This window comes from Asparagus officinalis, chromosome 4, assembly GCF_001876935.1.
Source record: "Asparagus officinalis chromosome 4, Aspof.V1, whole genome shotgun sequence".
NCBI lineage: Eukaryota > Viridiplantae > Streptophyta > Magnoliopsida > Asparagales > Asparagaceae > Asparagus > Asparagus officinalis.
The window spans coordinates 22199772-22215480 of record NC_033797.1 but is presented as its reverse complement, the minus strand read 5'-3'; the positions used below and the strand labels follow the sequence as shown (position 1 = coordinate 22215480).

Sequence of the window (15709 nt, the reverse complement as noted above, 5' to 3'; positions counted from 1 at the left end):
ATGTATATCAACGCAAGCTCAAACGCCTCCACTAGCTCAAACACCTCCACTATAGCATTTATAATGCATGGTTCATTCAGATGGTAGTTTTGGTATATGGGACTAGTATATGGGACTGGTATCATTTAAGCTCTGCTCGTGCCTTTGCCATTATGTCGGGTATATGGGACAAGGTAGGTGGCATGTGCCAAGCTGGCAACTTAAGTGGTAGTTTTGGTAACAGATTTTGATTAAGAGGCTGTTTATGTATATCAACGCAAGCTCAAACGCCTCCACTAGCTCAAACACCTCCACTATAGCATTTATAATGCATGGTTCATTCAGATGGTAGTTTTGGTATATGGGACTAGTATATGGGACTGGTATCATTTAAGCTCTGCTCGTGCCTTTGCCATTATGTCGGGTATATGGGACAAGGTAGGTGGCATGTGCCAAGCTGGCAACTTAAGTGGTAGTTTTGGTAACAGATTTTGATTAAGAGGCTGTTTGGTTCGTTTCCTAGATATAGGGAAATGCATTTTCATGTACAAAAACACAAGTTTTGTGTTTTCTAAACTTTCCAAGAAATAGATTGTTTCGCTTTGGTTCGTACAAAAAAATGGTGGGAAACCAATGTATTTTTTTTTTGTGTTTGGTTCGCATGGAAAAAAAGGAAAAACTTTTGTTTATATGGCAAAAAGCCAACGTAGCTGCAGTTTTCGTCGATTTTACGATGTTGATGAAGGAATTGGGGGAGAGAAAAAAATCCGATGTGGCGGTGATTTTCACTGAGTTTCCCTTCTTCAACCCTAGCGAATCAAAGATGGGAAAAAAAAATCGACGAAAATCTTATATCCTACGTGGCCACGAAAAATCTCACGTGAAGGTGGTGTAAAACTTTTCCACCGAGTTAAAAAACGAACCAAACAACCCCTAAAAAGGGAATTAGTTTTTAGAGAAAATAGATGACCTTCCATCTTCTCCAATTACACATTTGCTTCTCTCATTTGGTTTTGAACACAGTCCTCTTCGAATGGTCTAGCAAAAAACTTTGTCATTATGATCAATGGTGAGCTATCGGTTCCATTAACCAGCTATTGAAAAATTTCAACAGGAGCCTAAAGGAAAGCAATATAGCTCGACATGTTTTGCTACAAATGCACAAGATAGAATATTTTCACAAAAATAAGACATTCTTTTACAAGAATATAAGCCAAGTATCGTCTCAAAAATTCCATCAATTTTGACAAGGCAACAATAACAACCAAGTTTCAACACCAAATTCACATTCATGTCATGTCATATAGAACAAATTTTACAATTTTAGTACCATAACAGCAACAAAATAAAGAAAAGAAATATGGAAGTTTGAGCCCCAAGAGAAGGATCCATAATAGGTCTAAACAAGCACGTCCTGCGAGGGGGAGGAAGTCGGTAATAGCATTAACTTCGAGCACAAGATGTTTTCGGTGACGATGAGAACATGGCGTCAATGACAAACTTGGAAAGCAATATAGCTCGACATGTTTTGCTACAAATGCACAAGATAGAATATTTTCACAAAAATAAGACATTCTTTTACAAGAATATAAGCCAAGTATCGTCTCAAAAATTCCATCAATTTTGACAAGGCAACAATAACAACCAAGTTTCAACACCAAATTCACATTCATGTCATGTCATATAGAACAAATTTTACAATTTTAGTACCATAACAGCAACAAAATAAAGAAAAGAAATATGGAAGTTTGAGCCCCAAGAGAAGGATCCATAATAGGTCTAAACAAGCACGTCCTGCGAGGGGGAGGAAGTCGGTAATAGCATTAACTTCGAGCACAAGATGTTTTCGGTGACGATGAGAACATGGCGTCAATGACAAACTTCAGCGATAATGGGAGCAAAACTTGATGGCGAAGTCACTACAATGAGATCACTTACGGCATGAGAACGAGATCTTTTTGGTTTATTGATTGTATTTGACTTTGATGGCAATGTCGATCACGAGGGTTGGGAACGAGGGTTTGCAAAAGGAGCTTTGGATTTGGGGGGAATCTAATTTGCTAGGTTTGTTTGATAGGAGAGATGACTCACAGAATTACCAAAGTACCCTTTCCTATTTCCAATTCACAATTTTGCAACTAATTAATATTTTCCAGCTCTATCTGACATGCCATCGGTCTCGTGGATCTACCTCGTTTTTGGGTCCTTCTAGTAGCACTCTTTAGTATATAGTCGATTATCCAATGTTTGTTCCATAAAAGTTTGATCTTACGCTAGGAAGCTTTCTAGTGTTGATATGCCAGGTGAATTTGGTACTATAGATCAAACTTACATCATTAATTTCTGCATACATTTAATTTTGACAATTTCTTTAAGGAAACACATGAAATTAGAAACTTTAACGCGAGAACTTGCATAATTCAATCTCTGAAACAACATTATTGGAAACGCACAAGAGTTAAAACTTCTCATATATCACTCATCAGGAACGGGTATAGCCTGGACAGGATTTGCCAAAGCGAGAGTAACCCCAAATTTCTCTCTCAAATCCACATCCTCAGCTCTCATCCCATCAACCAACTCCCACTTGAAATAGAACAACAAAGAAGCCAGCATCAGATGGACAATCCTAAGCGCCAACGGCAACCCCGGGCAAATCCTCCGCCCTGCTCCGAACGGTATCAACTCGAAATCTCGCCCTTTATAATCCACATCGCTCTCCAAGAATCTCTCCGGCATAAAGATATCCGGATCTTTCCACACGCTCTCGTGCCTCCCGATAGCCCAGACATTTACTAGTATTCGACTGTGCTTAGGTATGCTGTATCCGAACAATTCAGTGTTGGTTTCGTTTTGCCGTGGGAGTAGGAAAGGGCCCGGAGGATGTAGGCGGAGTGTCTCTTTTACGATCGCTTGAAGATAGGGGAGGCTCAAGATGTCTAATTCATCGAGTTCTGTCTCTTTGTCAAAGGATTCGAGAAGCTCTGCTCGTGCCTTTGCCATTATGTCGGGGTTGCGGAGGAGCTCCGCCATCGCCCATTCGACTGTGCTGGAGCTTGTATCGGTACCCGCTACAAACACGTCCTAGGATGCAGATTGACATATATAGGTTAAGGATTGATATATGGGGAATTAATAATAATAGAACAATATTGCAAAGTAATCACAAATAGACAGTGGGAACCTTCAGGTCACAAGTACTAGGGAAATTAGAAGTCGTTACCACGAGCAGCGGCTTAATATCATATCGATCGAGCTTGTTCTGACCATTGAGCAGGGCATCCAAAAAGTCCTTATCAGTCTCATTTCCAAGTTCAATCTCCTTCAACTTCCGATCTATGAGCTCATCAAAGATCCTATGCAACTTCCTAAAATACCCCTCAGTCCTCCTCCTCTTCCCTTGCAAATCCAACTCCCTCACCAACGGGAAAAAGTCCGAAACGTTCGCACTCCCGACTACTTCCATAATCCCCCACACCAAATCCCGAAACTCCTGCGCAGAGTCCGACCGAGGATCAACCATGTCGATCGAGAACAGGGTATTCGTCAACGAGTTCATCACCGCCGTGAACACAACTCGACCAATGTCCACCGCTTCTTTTGCCTCGCCACGTTCCCTCAAATACTCGACCAACTCCCGCACTTTTTTGTGCCTGAGGGCAATGTTGGAATCCAGCCTTTGTGAAGTAAACAACTGACTTCTGCAAATTATTCGGAGATTCTTCCATTTTTGGTTTGCTGGCAACCAAACTGGAGATCCGTCATAGTGGCCGACGATTCGTACGGCGTCGGGTATGGACCGAGAACAGAAGGATTGGTCCTTTTTGACTAGGACTTCGCGAGCGAGGTCGGGGGAGGAGACCACGATGGTCGTGACTTGGCCAAGCTTGAGAGAGATGATTGGGCCGTAGGATTTGGCTAGCTGAGCTAGAGAACGGTGAGGCTTGTCGCCGAGGATGAAGAGGTTGCCGACGATAGGGAGCGGTTTTGGGCCTGGTGGGAGATTGGTTTTGGATTTTGGATTGAGAAGGTAGAAGATGATGGCAAAGGTGAAGGCGATCAAAGTGAGGCATAGGATAAACGTCGCCATGACCTTAGCACTGTTGTTGGTGGTTGATGTTTGTTCAGTGGAGTACAAGTTTTTGTGGAGGAGAAACTTTTATTAAAGGACATTTTTTTTAAATTTCATTAGCAAAATCAATCTTTGTGTTGCCATGTCATTACGGCTGGTTAAAAAAATATCAATTTAGAAAATATGATCTTTAAAATATACGAGACTACGATTCTTGCGATCGCTAGTCACAGAACTATCTAATTAACCTATGATTGACGCCACTAAATACACGAGACTAGTCATCCCTTTTATTTTAGAAACTTTAATTTGTAAATTCGACTTCATTTTGGCCAATCATGTTGATGTGACAAAACAAATGTTGATTTCGCTATTTAATTAAATTTTACTAAAACAATTTTAAAACGGACTTTTTTTAAAAAAAAAATTGTACTTTTGTAGAGGGTAAAGATATTTGTGAGCAAAATCTTCAACGATTTTAAGGGATTTTCTTTTTCCCGTGCACGTTTTCCGAGAGGCATTGAATATTGGTGATGTAAAGCCGTAAAGGTAGTTGATATTTAAACCCTGACCTAAATTGATATCTATATCTCAATCTGGCATTTTCTAACATTATGCAAAGAGGCATATTTTCTAAAAGAAACAAGGAAAAATTACTTTAAGGCCCCAAAACCCAAAAAGTGATGCGCCCCAGCCCCTCATACTTTTGGTAACGTGCTGCAGCCCCAAAAAATTGAAAAAACTGTACTCTAGCCCCTCCAGCTCATAATTAGGCAACATTCACCTAAAAATCCAATTTTACCCATCTTCTCCTCCTCCTCCTCCTCCTCCTTCCTCAGTCAAAAAAAATAAATCATCCCCTCATGCCTAGAAATTCCCGCCACCTCCCTCGCTTCCTGTTCCCCCACTCTCTACCCCCCAGGACCCTAGAAAGAAACCCTAAACCCCATGGACCTCAACGGCGTCGCCTTTGCCTTCGACGACGACGGCTTCACCGCTACCTGCCTCTTCTCTGAGGGCGTCACCTATGCTTACAACGACGTCATCATCCACCCCGGCTTCATCGATTTTCATGCCGACACCGTCGACCTCTCGCTCACCTCTCGAGGAAATTCCCCCTCTCGATCCCTTGCGTCGCCTCTCCGATGGACACCGTCTCCGAGGCCTCCATGGCCGTCGCCATGGCCTCCCTCGGCGTCGCTGCCATCGTCCACTCCAAAGCCTCCCCCTCTTGCCAGGCCACCATCGTCAGCTTCGCAGAATCCCGTTCGTATCGGATCCCGTGTTTGTCTCCCCTTCGGAATTCGTTACGTCCGAGTCCGACTTTGGCTCTTCCAACTTCTTGATCGTAACGAAATTCGGGTGCTTGAAGTCCAGACTTCTCGGCGTCATGGTGAGATATGATTAGGAGAGTTTATCGGATAAGGATTCGCTGGTGTCGGGTTACATGAGGCCAATTCTGAATTGTGCTTCTGCTGGGCATAACTTCAAGCAGCTTGCTGCATTCTTGGTTAATGAAAATTTGGAGTTTGCGCCTGTTGTTGTTGATGACAGCGAGGTCCTCGATTTGGTTACGGATGAGATTGTGCAGAGGATTAGGAGCTATCTGAAGCTTGGAAGCCCGTCGCTAGGCCCTGACGGAAGGTTCTTTGTGGGGGCAGCTGTCGGGACGAGGGAAGATAACAAGTACTGCAAGAAATTATGTCTTTAACGAAGGGAAATCTCTTCGTTAAAGAGCTGAAAACCTTTGTTATTGTATGCTAACGATAGGAAAAAATCCCTTCGTCACCCGTTGTTGAAGCCTTCTTCGCTAAAGGGTCACGAAGGTTCTAATACCCGTCGTTATATAGTCTATAACGACAGAACATATTACCGTCGTTACCATCAATGATGGGGATATTTTCCGTCGTTACCATTAGTGACGGGGATATTTTCCGTCGTTACCATCAGTGACGGGGATATTTCTCATCGTTACTTTTAGTGATGGGGAATTTTCCCCGTCGTTACCATCAGTGACGGGGTTTTTCCCCATTGTTACTATCAGTGATGGGGTTTTTCCCCGTCGTTACTATCAGTGACGGTGATATTTGCCCGTCGTTACCATTAGTTACATGGATATTTCCCGTTATTACTTTAATTGACGGTTTCTCATTTCCATTGTTGTTGTGTAATAACGGGTGACAACTCTGTCGTTGAAGACCAATTAATGACGGTTGAATACCATCATTAAAGTCCTAATGGTGGGTAATTAGTAACTCATCAACGATTATGCTTTCTCTTTGTTGATGAACAAAATACGATTTATAAAACCGTCATTATAGACTATAAATTTTTAATATATATTAATGACAATCTTTCCATTCATAGGAAACTATCATATAATCTCAACATGATACTAAGATTCACAACACAGATATATTAAAAATACACAATGATGAATAAAAGGGAAAACAAAAACTCCATTCATTAATAACATCAATAAATAAAATTTCATCATCCTCAAATATTCAATACTAGTAACAATAGTTAATATCATAATTTCTCCGAAGAAAAATACCTGAAACCATCTAAAATAAATTAAAATAAAAGTCTGGAAAAGACACATCATTTCATCTCTAATCATCGTCAAAAGAACACTCGAGCTACCCCCTCTTCTAATCTTACATGAATAGCCTGAAAATTTTTAAAAATTCACATAATTAAGAAAGATCAATAAAGCAAATATTATCTTATTAAGTAAAAATCACATTTTCTCTACTACAAGTAGTCAATCATAAAAGTATATAAGATATTTTACAAAAAAAATTACCTAGTCTTGCATATGTTCTCTAGTTTGAGGAGTCAATGAAGATTGTTGCATTAAAAAAAGTTCCCGCATAGCTTTAATTTGTGACTCTAAGTCAGACATCCTTTGTTATTGTTGATGTTGTTGTTGCTCCTACTCATCTAAGCATTGTTATAGCATCTGGTTCTTTCTCTTTTTTTCTATAACCTGTGCTTCCAGATCAGATTGACTAGGGAGCAGTACTCTCAAATCTTTCAAAGTAGTCCCACCACCAAATACAGTAATGTGACCATGAGATTGCTTCCCTCAGATTTTCTCAACTATCTTAATGTCTGAAAGTGAAGGGTTTGCTTGTTTGACTTGGACAATTTCATCCTATAAAAATTAATTCATATATTAGTACTATATAATACATCATTATCAAACTTGAAGACATATTCTACTTACATATGTATCTTGATCACCAGTATCTAGTGTTTCATTAGGTTTCTTTCGGGTTTCATGAAACATTTTTGCCACATCAGGTGGATTTCATGACTTGCCACCCTTATTCAAATATTAAATAAAAATGAGTACAACATCAAACTAAAAAAAATAGTTTTAATAAATAGAAAATTAGTTTTGAATGTATACCAAGTCCCATGCAATTTGTCTAAAGGGTTTACTGTCCGTGTGGTGGAGTATCTTTCTTTTGCCTTTGTTAAGTATATTTTGTTGGCTTGCTTTCTATACATCAAGATTTAAAGATAATTTCAATAATCTAGCAATATACATGGAACAAAATAAATAAAATTAGGAAATTAATATCTGAAATTTTGAAGAAAAATAATGTTCCTTAACTAGCCAATCTCAATCATCAACACTCACTTTTGTAGGTTTATTTCTAAATGCAACTTGTATTGAATTTTCTTTCACATATTTCCTGTGCATGTCACCACGCCACTTATTCCATAAATCGCGCAAATGTCTTAGTACTGATTCTCTCTTTTGCTCCATGTCCTCGGCATCAAAATTATCCTACATAAAATTTGAATCAAAATATAATTTATAAGAATTAAAGACCAATTGCAAAAAATTAATTTTCAATGTACCTTAATGGATGCCCACATGTGATCTTTATTTTATTGTGGTATTTTCGCTCAATTCTCAATAGCTACTGGGCAAATAATCCTATCACGAATAATAATTCCAAGATATCGTGAAAATTCTGGTTCAATAGCTCTATTCTGATAAAAGTAATGATCTTTTCCCCTCCCGTGACAAATTATTCAACTTTAGATACTTATTTCTACACAAGGTAGATTTTTCTTCTTTTGAGAATTATCAGCTGCATACATCATATAATATGTTAGAATCAAGATATTAAAAAGAAATTGATAAAAATATCCCTTCTTGTAATTAATAAAGAATATACATTCTTGTCGAGATTCATTTAGTATTGTATCATCACTTTGCACTCGATGATTATTTGATTCTGCAAAAAAATGAGCAATTATTAAACCAATCATAAAAAGTAAATATAAAGGTAAAAAGAAATAATAATAAGTTTTAAGTCTCATAAACCTGTAGAATCATCATTTTCTTCATTGTTAATATTTGCACTTCTCCTACTATTTTGTGCAAAATTCTCCTCTTCAGAGTTTTCTGAATCAGCGCTACAATTTGGACCCATATTTTGATCTTGTATTGGGTTTTAAATATTCAAGTTCTTATCAAGACAAGTACGGAGTTATTCCCTTCTTAATGAATTTTCTGCAAGTGCTTGAAGCCGCTTCATAATTAACGATCTGGATGCTAGAAATTATGTCCTTTTGCTTTTTGAAGTGACTTCTTGAGTTTTCATTTTCCTACTATGAAAACGAATTTAAGTATTATACACTATGTATAAAACAAATGTCAAAAGAGAAATGAATAAAAGAAAAAGAAATCATGAAGGACGAGCATAATAATAAATACATAGTGCACTAATGTAGAAGCACTAGTGATCTTCGAAAACAAATTTGCATACTTAGCCTTCAACCTGTCAAGATCTCCCTCTTGAAGCTTGCTCAAGGTAGTGAAGCATACTCTACTCAGCTGCTCCTCATAAGGTCTAAGAACAATAAAACAAACTTCTTGCTTGTATTCACTAGCTTTTTTGCCTGAGTCACCGTCACCAAACTCGTCTCCTGTGGAAGACATGCCGAATAAAATATGAACCGTTCGCCATCTTTGATGAACGTATACTTCTGGGCCCGCCCGTCATAGATAGCGTACTTATCCCACAAATAAGGATTACCCAATATAACTTGACAAATATCCAATGGAATAACGCCGCACATGACTTCATCAATATACGACTCATGGAGTGCAAATCTGAAAGTGTATTGATTGATCACACTGAGCCCCGACTCCTTCTGAATCCACCCTAAAGTATAAGGCTTCGGATGCTTGACCGTCTTCAGACCCAGCTTCTGAACCAATGCCTCGGATATCAAATTCTTCTGGCTCCTAGATCAACGATGGCATCAACCAAGCTAGTCTTCACCTGCAACTTAAGAACAAAGAGCTGCTCCATGGGGTCTTCATCTTCGTTCGTGACCTGCTTTCCTGTCATAAGGTTGAGACTGTGTAGGTGTAAAAATTTGATTTCCCGAAATGGGAGTTTCATTTGTATTGATAAGAATAGCTTATTACAAACTAATGAATCAAAATTACAACAGAAGCGGAGGAAATGCCCTCCTTGTTTAACGTGGGGTCTTTAGTAGCAATAGGACGCCTCGCTCAGTTCTCGCACCGAGTTTGCTTCCCTTGGATGATCCGATCAAAGTTGCAGATGAGCTTCAGTATGTAGTAGAAGCTCCTATTGATCGAGTTCGAATCCCTGAGCTTAATAGCGATCGAGGCCGAAAGCTAGAGGAAGGTGCTACAGTGCAAAAATAGTGCAAAGAACGAGTCGCTAACTCAGTCGAAAAGTGAACTGATCAATTGAAAAGCCAGCCCCCTTTTCGTAACTAGAAGAGGCTTTTAAATAGAGGAGAGATGTCATGATTACTCTCCTGAATCATGGGATGTGACCATGTCATGTTGAGAGATGCCATGCCTCTCACTTGTACTGTGAGCGGCTGCTTGATGGGCCTGGAGTACTATAATCCTCCCTTCACGTCGTGGGAAATGGGAAGGCCCATCCCTGTGCATGATGTTGTAGCCACCTAGGACTCGGGCGAGTTTGGCGAATTTGTTAATAGCCTGGCCGATGGCTTGAATCGTGCAGGCGAACTCAGCCACATGGATGAACTTGACTCGTACAGGCGAGTCAAGTATGTAGGCGAGTCAAGTATGCAGACGAGTTTGGCGTCTAGTCACTTGTACTGTGAGTGACTTCTTGATAGGCTTTGGAGTACTATACTCTTCCCCTTCACATCGTGAGAAATGGGAATGCCCATCCCTGTACATAACAGTGTGGCCGCTAGATACTCTGACGAGTTTGGCGAGTTAGTCGTTCGCCTGGCCACGAATGCAGGCTCAGCTCTTGAGTAGACTTGACTTGTACAGGCGAATCAAGTGTGCGGACAAGTTTCTGATCGTCCGACGGATTGCCTGGATGTGCAGGCGAGCTCAGCAATCGCGTGGTCTTGACTCGTACTGGCGAATCAAGCATGCGGGCGAGCTCCTTTTATCTGACGAACTCAACTCTTGAGTAGATTTGACTCGTGTTGGCGGGTTAATCCTGTAGGCGTAATCGAGCTCTTGATGGCGGGTTTCTAGGTCCTCCTGTAGTCAAGGCAATTTTAACAGCCTACAGACTACTGTTAGGCTCTATCATCCTGAGGACTTCCTTTAGACCCTGTGCTATCACGTATGTCTTTTTCTCCTCCTTCTTCTTCAACCCCTTTGGTTTCAGATGAGGATACTTCTTCCAGCATCGATCAGCTACGTGCCTTATCTGCTTGTAGTGACTATAAGTCAATCCTGTCTTTCCTGGGTCACCATTCTTCTTCTCCTCCTTAGGTGGGAGCCACTAGACTTGCCTCCCACTTGTTTGACATCCCCCTTTGCCTCGTTGCCTTTCTTCTGGTTGCCATTAATGGTAATAGCCTTCACGTTCGCCTCTATAATCGACTCAACTGTGAACAGTTTCATCTCCTTCCGGATATATTTGTTCAGACCTTGTCATATACTTCATGAAAATAGAGTACTCCTCCTTCGTGGTGTTAAGGTCCACCACCTATTGCTGGAACTCTGTGGTGTATTCTTGAACGGTCTGATTGAACCTTTGGCACAATCCGTACCACTTGTACCAACGCTCTTCAAGGAATCCCACCGAGGAGAACTGCTTCCTCACTAGCTCCTTAAACTTGTTCCACAACACCACTTTCTTCTCCTACTTGCAGTAGGATTTTCACTACGTCAATGTGTGTCCGGATAGCTTCAATGTCACAAAAACAATCTTCTCCTTTGACGAATAGCCATAAAGAGTGAAATAGGTTTTCATACGCTCGATCCAATCATCAAACCTCTCGACGTCAACACTCCCATCATAAACATGAATCTCTACTCTGAAATCAATCTTCAAATTCTGGTAAGGACCCTTATCCCATTGATGTGGAGCAGTATTGACGGTCTCGACCTCCTCATCTGTAATGACCGTGAATTTTGATACTAGTTAAATATTTTTTCTAGAATTTTAAAATACTTAATTTTTTTAAAGAGTATTTGTATTTTTTTTATTTCTAGAATTTTCTACGATTTAAAAGTTCAAATTTTATATTTATTTAAATAATTTTGATATTTATAAATTAACTTAGTGCAGTAAAAATTTCTAAAATTAATCTGTTGTGTTATCAATACTATTACATATTAATATATTGTATTATTATTACTATTATGTATTATTTTGTATAATATAGTGTATTATTATTAATATTACGTATTATTTGTATAATTTGTTGTATTATTACTACTATTGTGTATTATTTGTTGTATTAGTATAACTGGTACGTTTTATTTTATAGATAATTTTTCCATAATTATTTGATTTAAAATATAAGTAATTATATTTTTTATTAATTATTTTTGTTTAAATATCTAAACCCTAACCCTAATTACATACCTATATATATCCTATATATGTATCTCTCTTCCTGTTCACGAAAACATAGCTGCCCTGTGTTCTCTCTCTCCTCTCTCTCTTTTTCTCTCTTCGACCTGCCGCCTTAGCTGCTCCCTCGGTCGCGACGGAGCACCCATCCCCCTCCTCTGTCCTCCTCAACGCTCGCGATCTGCTCTCTCCTCCGCCAACCGCACCTCCCTGTTCCTCACCACTCTCCCACACCACTAGCCGCTGCGCCTCCTCCCGATACGGCCGCGTCCAAGCCACTCATCTCCCGTCGGTGTCGCCCTCTTAACCGTTGTACTCCCTGCCTGCCCATCTGCCTGCACCTCCTCCCTCGGCAACCGCGGCTAGAACTCAGAATCCGCGCACGCCCCTCATTCGCGTCGCGAGTGTGCCGCGTTCTCCAGCCAACCAACCGTCGAGCCTCCTACATATCCGACCTCGCCTTGGCGCGCTCACCGTCAGCCAAGACCCATCAACCGTTCGCGCTCGCAAGCTGCCTGAAGTCAACCCTCCCCGCTCCGTCACCCGCGCCTCCATCGTACGGTCAGATCAGATCCGCGCCGCCGACAGCAGCCCTCCGCCCTGAGGCAAGATCTTTTGCCCATCTTGTCTTTTATTAGAATTTTAGACTATTATAAATTATCTGTATATATTGAATTGTGATTGAATTATCTGCGTGGGTTGTTTGATGAAATAATAATAATTAAATCATAACAATATGATAAATAGTATTTTTAGAATAATTATTACAAATTTAAAAGAATTTATTTTGACAACAGAATCATTTTAGATAATTTATAAAAAAATTAAAGGAATTTATTTTGAGAAAAAGAATTATTTTAGATTTATTATGATGAGAAAAGAAATTATTTTGAAAAGGGGGCTGGTTTTAAAGTATTATGATAATAAATATCTTAAAAGAAATTATTTTATAAAAGGATTTATTTTAAATAAATAAGTTTGTGATTTTAAAAGATTAGTTATTGATATAATGAGAAACAATTTTAAAAATAATTGAATTTGAAAAAAATTATTTTTGAATAACTATTATGAGAAATAATTTAAGGATTTTATTTTTGTAAAGGATTATTTTGAAATAATAAATTAATAATTTTTAAAAAATTAGTTTAGAATTAAAAGGATTATTTTGAGTTATTATAATAATAGATATTTTAAAATATTTTATTATATTATAATATGTGAATGTTACCTGTGTTTATCACATATTATAATGATACTGACAATTTAATACTCTTATTTATACACATAGTATTTATCTTGTTTGATACTGTATTTGATCTAAATGACTATGGAAACTTGTTGTTTATCACTTAGTTGTTATCCAATAGGAGAGACAGTACATGAAGACGACTCCTGTTAAAAGTATAATTTATAAGCGTGCTTCAAAGTATGGCTATACTCACTCGACATCAATACCCCAATGTGAGGAGTTCGAGTTCCCTTGATATCGATATCCTGGTATGAGGTTTCCTTGACTATTACTATTATAGCATTGACTAGACGATGCACTCTTGATCGGACGTGCTATGGGTCACGGTTATTTTCATAGTTTTACAGAAGTCGTTCCACGGTAACTCCGTGGCTAGTGCATAATATTTTATGTACAGTCATTTAGATTAATCTGATAAACATGGGATTTATAAAGGAGAATTGGACGGAGTATATAGCATGTATATAAATGGGCACATGCGCTTTCCTGATATCGTGAGTTTTTATATACATGGGTCAGAGAGCCAATACTTGACTTTAAGGCGCGGCCCCCGGACAGATTTACGAGGACCCGATTATATATATGAAAATATTCTTCTCCAATTTAAATAACATGTAAAATATGTATAATATGTTTGTGTGTCTTTTGGAAGACTTTGTTAGTTTTGTTGAGATGTGGACCAGTGAGTTGTGATAGGATGGCTAGTAGTATAACATCATCACTTGGATGATTATGGATTCTCTTGATTGTTATACCCTAGTTGCGGATTGAATCTAGCTTGTTAGTATTCCAGTTACATGCTCCTATCGTTACTACTATCATCGCATGTTCCTATTATTGGCCCATTTGTTTTGATTGATGATCTTACAAACAATTTACGACTATCAATCTTTTTAGCATGTTTGGTTTCACTTCACAGGTCAGCTGATATGGAAGCTTGTGCTATCTATCTATCCATCAGATCTTTTTTTTGGTAAAAGGTTTGATACGTTGTGTGTAGTATTATATTAAGCTCAACACACGCACATTCATATACATCTTTGTGTTTTTTATCAAAACATGTATTTTTAACGTTTTTACAGGAAACAGTGATTTCTCCAAAATAGTAATGCATCTTGGAAAATTCCTTTTTCAAAATGTTTATCTACATGTTTATAATCGTTTCTCCAAATTTCATATTTTTTGGAGCTAATTTGATTCTTTATATATGTTAACAAAAACCTCTTTTTGCAAATCAAAACAAGAAGGCCAACATTTTCTTTGTTGCTCAACTGCTCACGGTCGACCGGACCTGTCTCTGCGGTCGACCGCCGAACTAGCCGTTGAACAGTAATGGCTAGTTTCCAGCAGCTTTGTTGTTTGGTTTTTTGGTCTTTTTGCATGTGTTTTTGTTGTTGTTTGGAGTTGTTATAAATATCCTTATGCATTCAACTCCTGATAAAAAAAGAGTTTTGTTTAAAACAAGTTTACAAAGTTTTAAGAAGTGTTTAAAAGGTGTTTTAAGCCTTGTTTGCTGGTTTGATTCAAAAGATGAGTTTCACTACAAGAAGAGATCTTTTCATCTTCCATTGAGGATCATATCCTCATCATCCTTCTACAGATCTTCTTGCTTGTTGAGAAGTTTTCTAAACTCCTTTTATATAGCTCATTGATTAATTGTTCATATTTGCATCTTAGCTATATTAATTAATTTACTTGTTTTTACCACACACCTTGTTGAGCTTATAATATTTCACACAATATATTATTGGGTAGTGATGTGTGATTTAGTGAGAGTGGGCTTAATTGAGTTCTCATCAATTGTAGAGAACATTCATTGTTAAATTCGTGTTCATTGTGAAATCACTTTGTAATACACTTGTACACCGAGAGGAATGTGTGGTGAGGACGTAGTTGATACCGAGAGGAGTGGCGTCGGTGGCCTAGTGAGAGGTGATAATTCCGAGCACTTGTGGGAGGTGATACGTGAGGACCAACACTTGAGGTTGTAGCTTGTGTATGTATATTGTGTTTGTGAGAGTTATCAGTTGACTTGATAACCGAATGTCTAGAGAAGTTCCGGCTTCCAAACCGGGTGTGTCGTGATAATGGAGATCTCCTCGAGGTGAGGAGCGGGGACGTAGGTCGTAGGGACCGAACCTCGTGAACATATTGTTTTGTTTGTGATTGCATTGACGCACTTTTATATTCGTGCTTATTTTTCATATTGCCTTTGTCAATTACTCATTGTTTATTTTATCCACTATCTAGTTTAACTTGTTTCCCCTTGTGTTTGTTTCATATCCTTGTATAGTTATCTTGTTACTTGCTAGGATATTTATTAGTAAGTTTTAATTGGCATTTAAATCGGATTAGATTATAGTTATCTTGTTACTTGCTAGGATATTTATTAGTAAGTTTTAATTGGCATTTAAATCGGATTAGATTAACATAAACCCTATTCACCCCCCGGATATTTATTAGTAAGTTTTAATTGGCATTTAAATCGGATTAGATTAACATAAACCCTATTCACCCCCCTCTAGGGTTCTTTCATAGCGACCT

At 38.6% G+C, this 15709-nt stretch overlaps 1 protein-coding gene across 2 annotated transcripts; it reads right to left on the bottom strand.

Moving 5' to 3' along the window:
• On the bottom strand, nt 2308–4126 carry LOC109836915 (geraniol 8-hydroxylase-like). 2 transcript variants are annotated; one of them, XM_020404957.1, is made up of 2 exons: nt 3164–4126; nt 2308–3063 (listed from the first exon to the last, which is right to left on the bottom strand). In XM_020404957.1, the coding sequence occupies exons 1-2, from the start codon at nt 4067–4069 to the stop codon at nt 2455–2457; spliced, it is 1515 nt and encodes a 504-aa protein (XP_020260546.1). In that variant the 5' UTR covers nt 4070–4126; the 3' UTR covers nt 2308–2454. The 2 variants fall into 2 exon arrangements, with proteins under 2 accessions (XP_020260546.1, XP_020260547.1); XM_020404958.1 differs by having other exon boundaries at nt 3203–4126.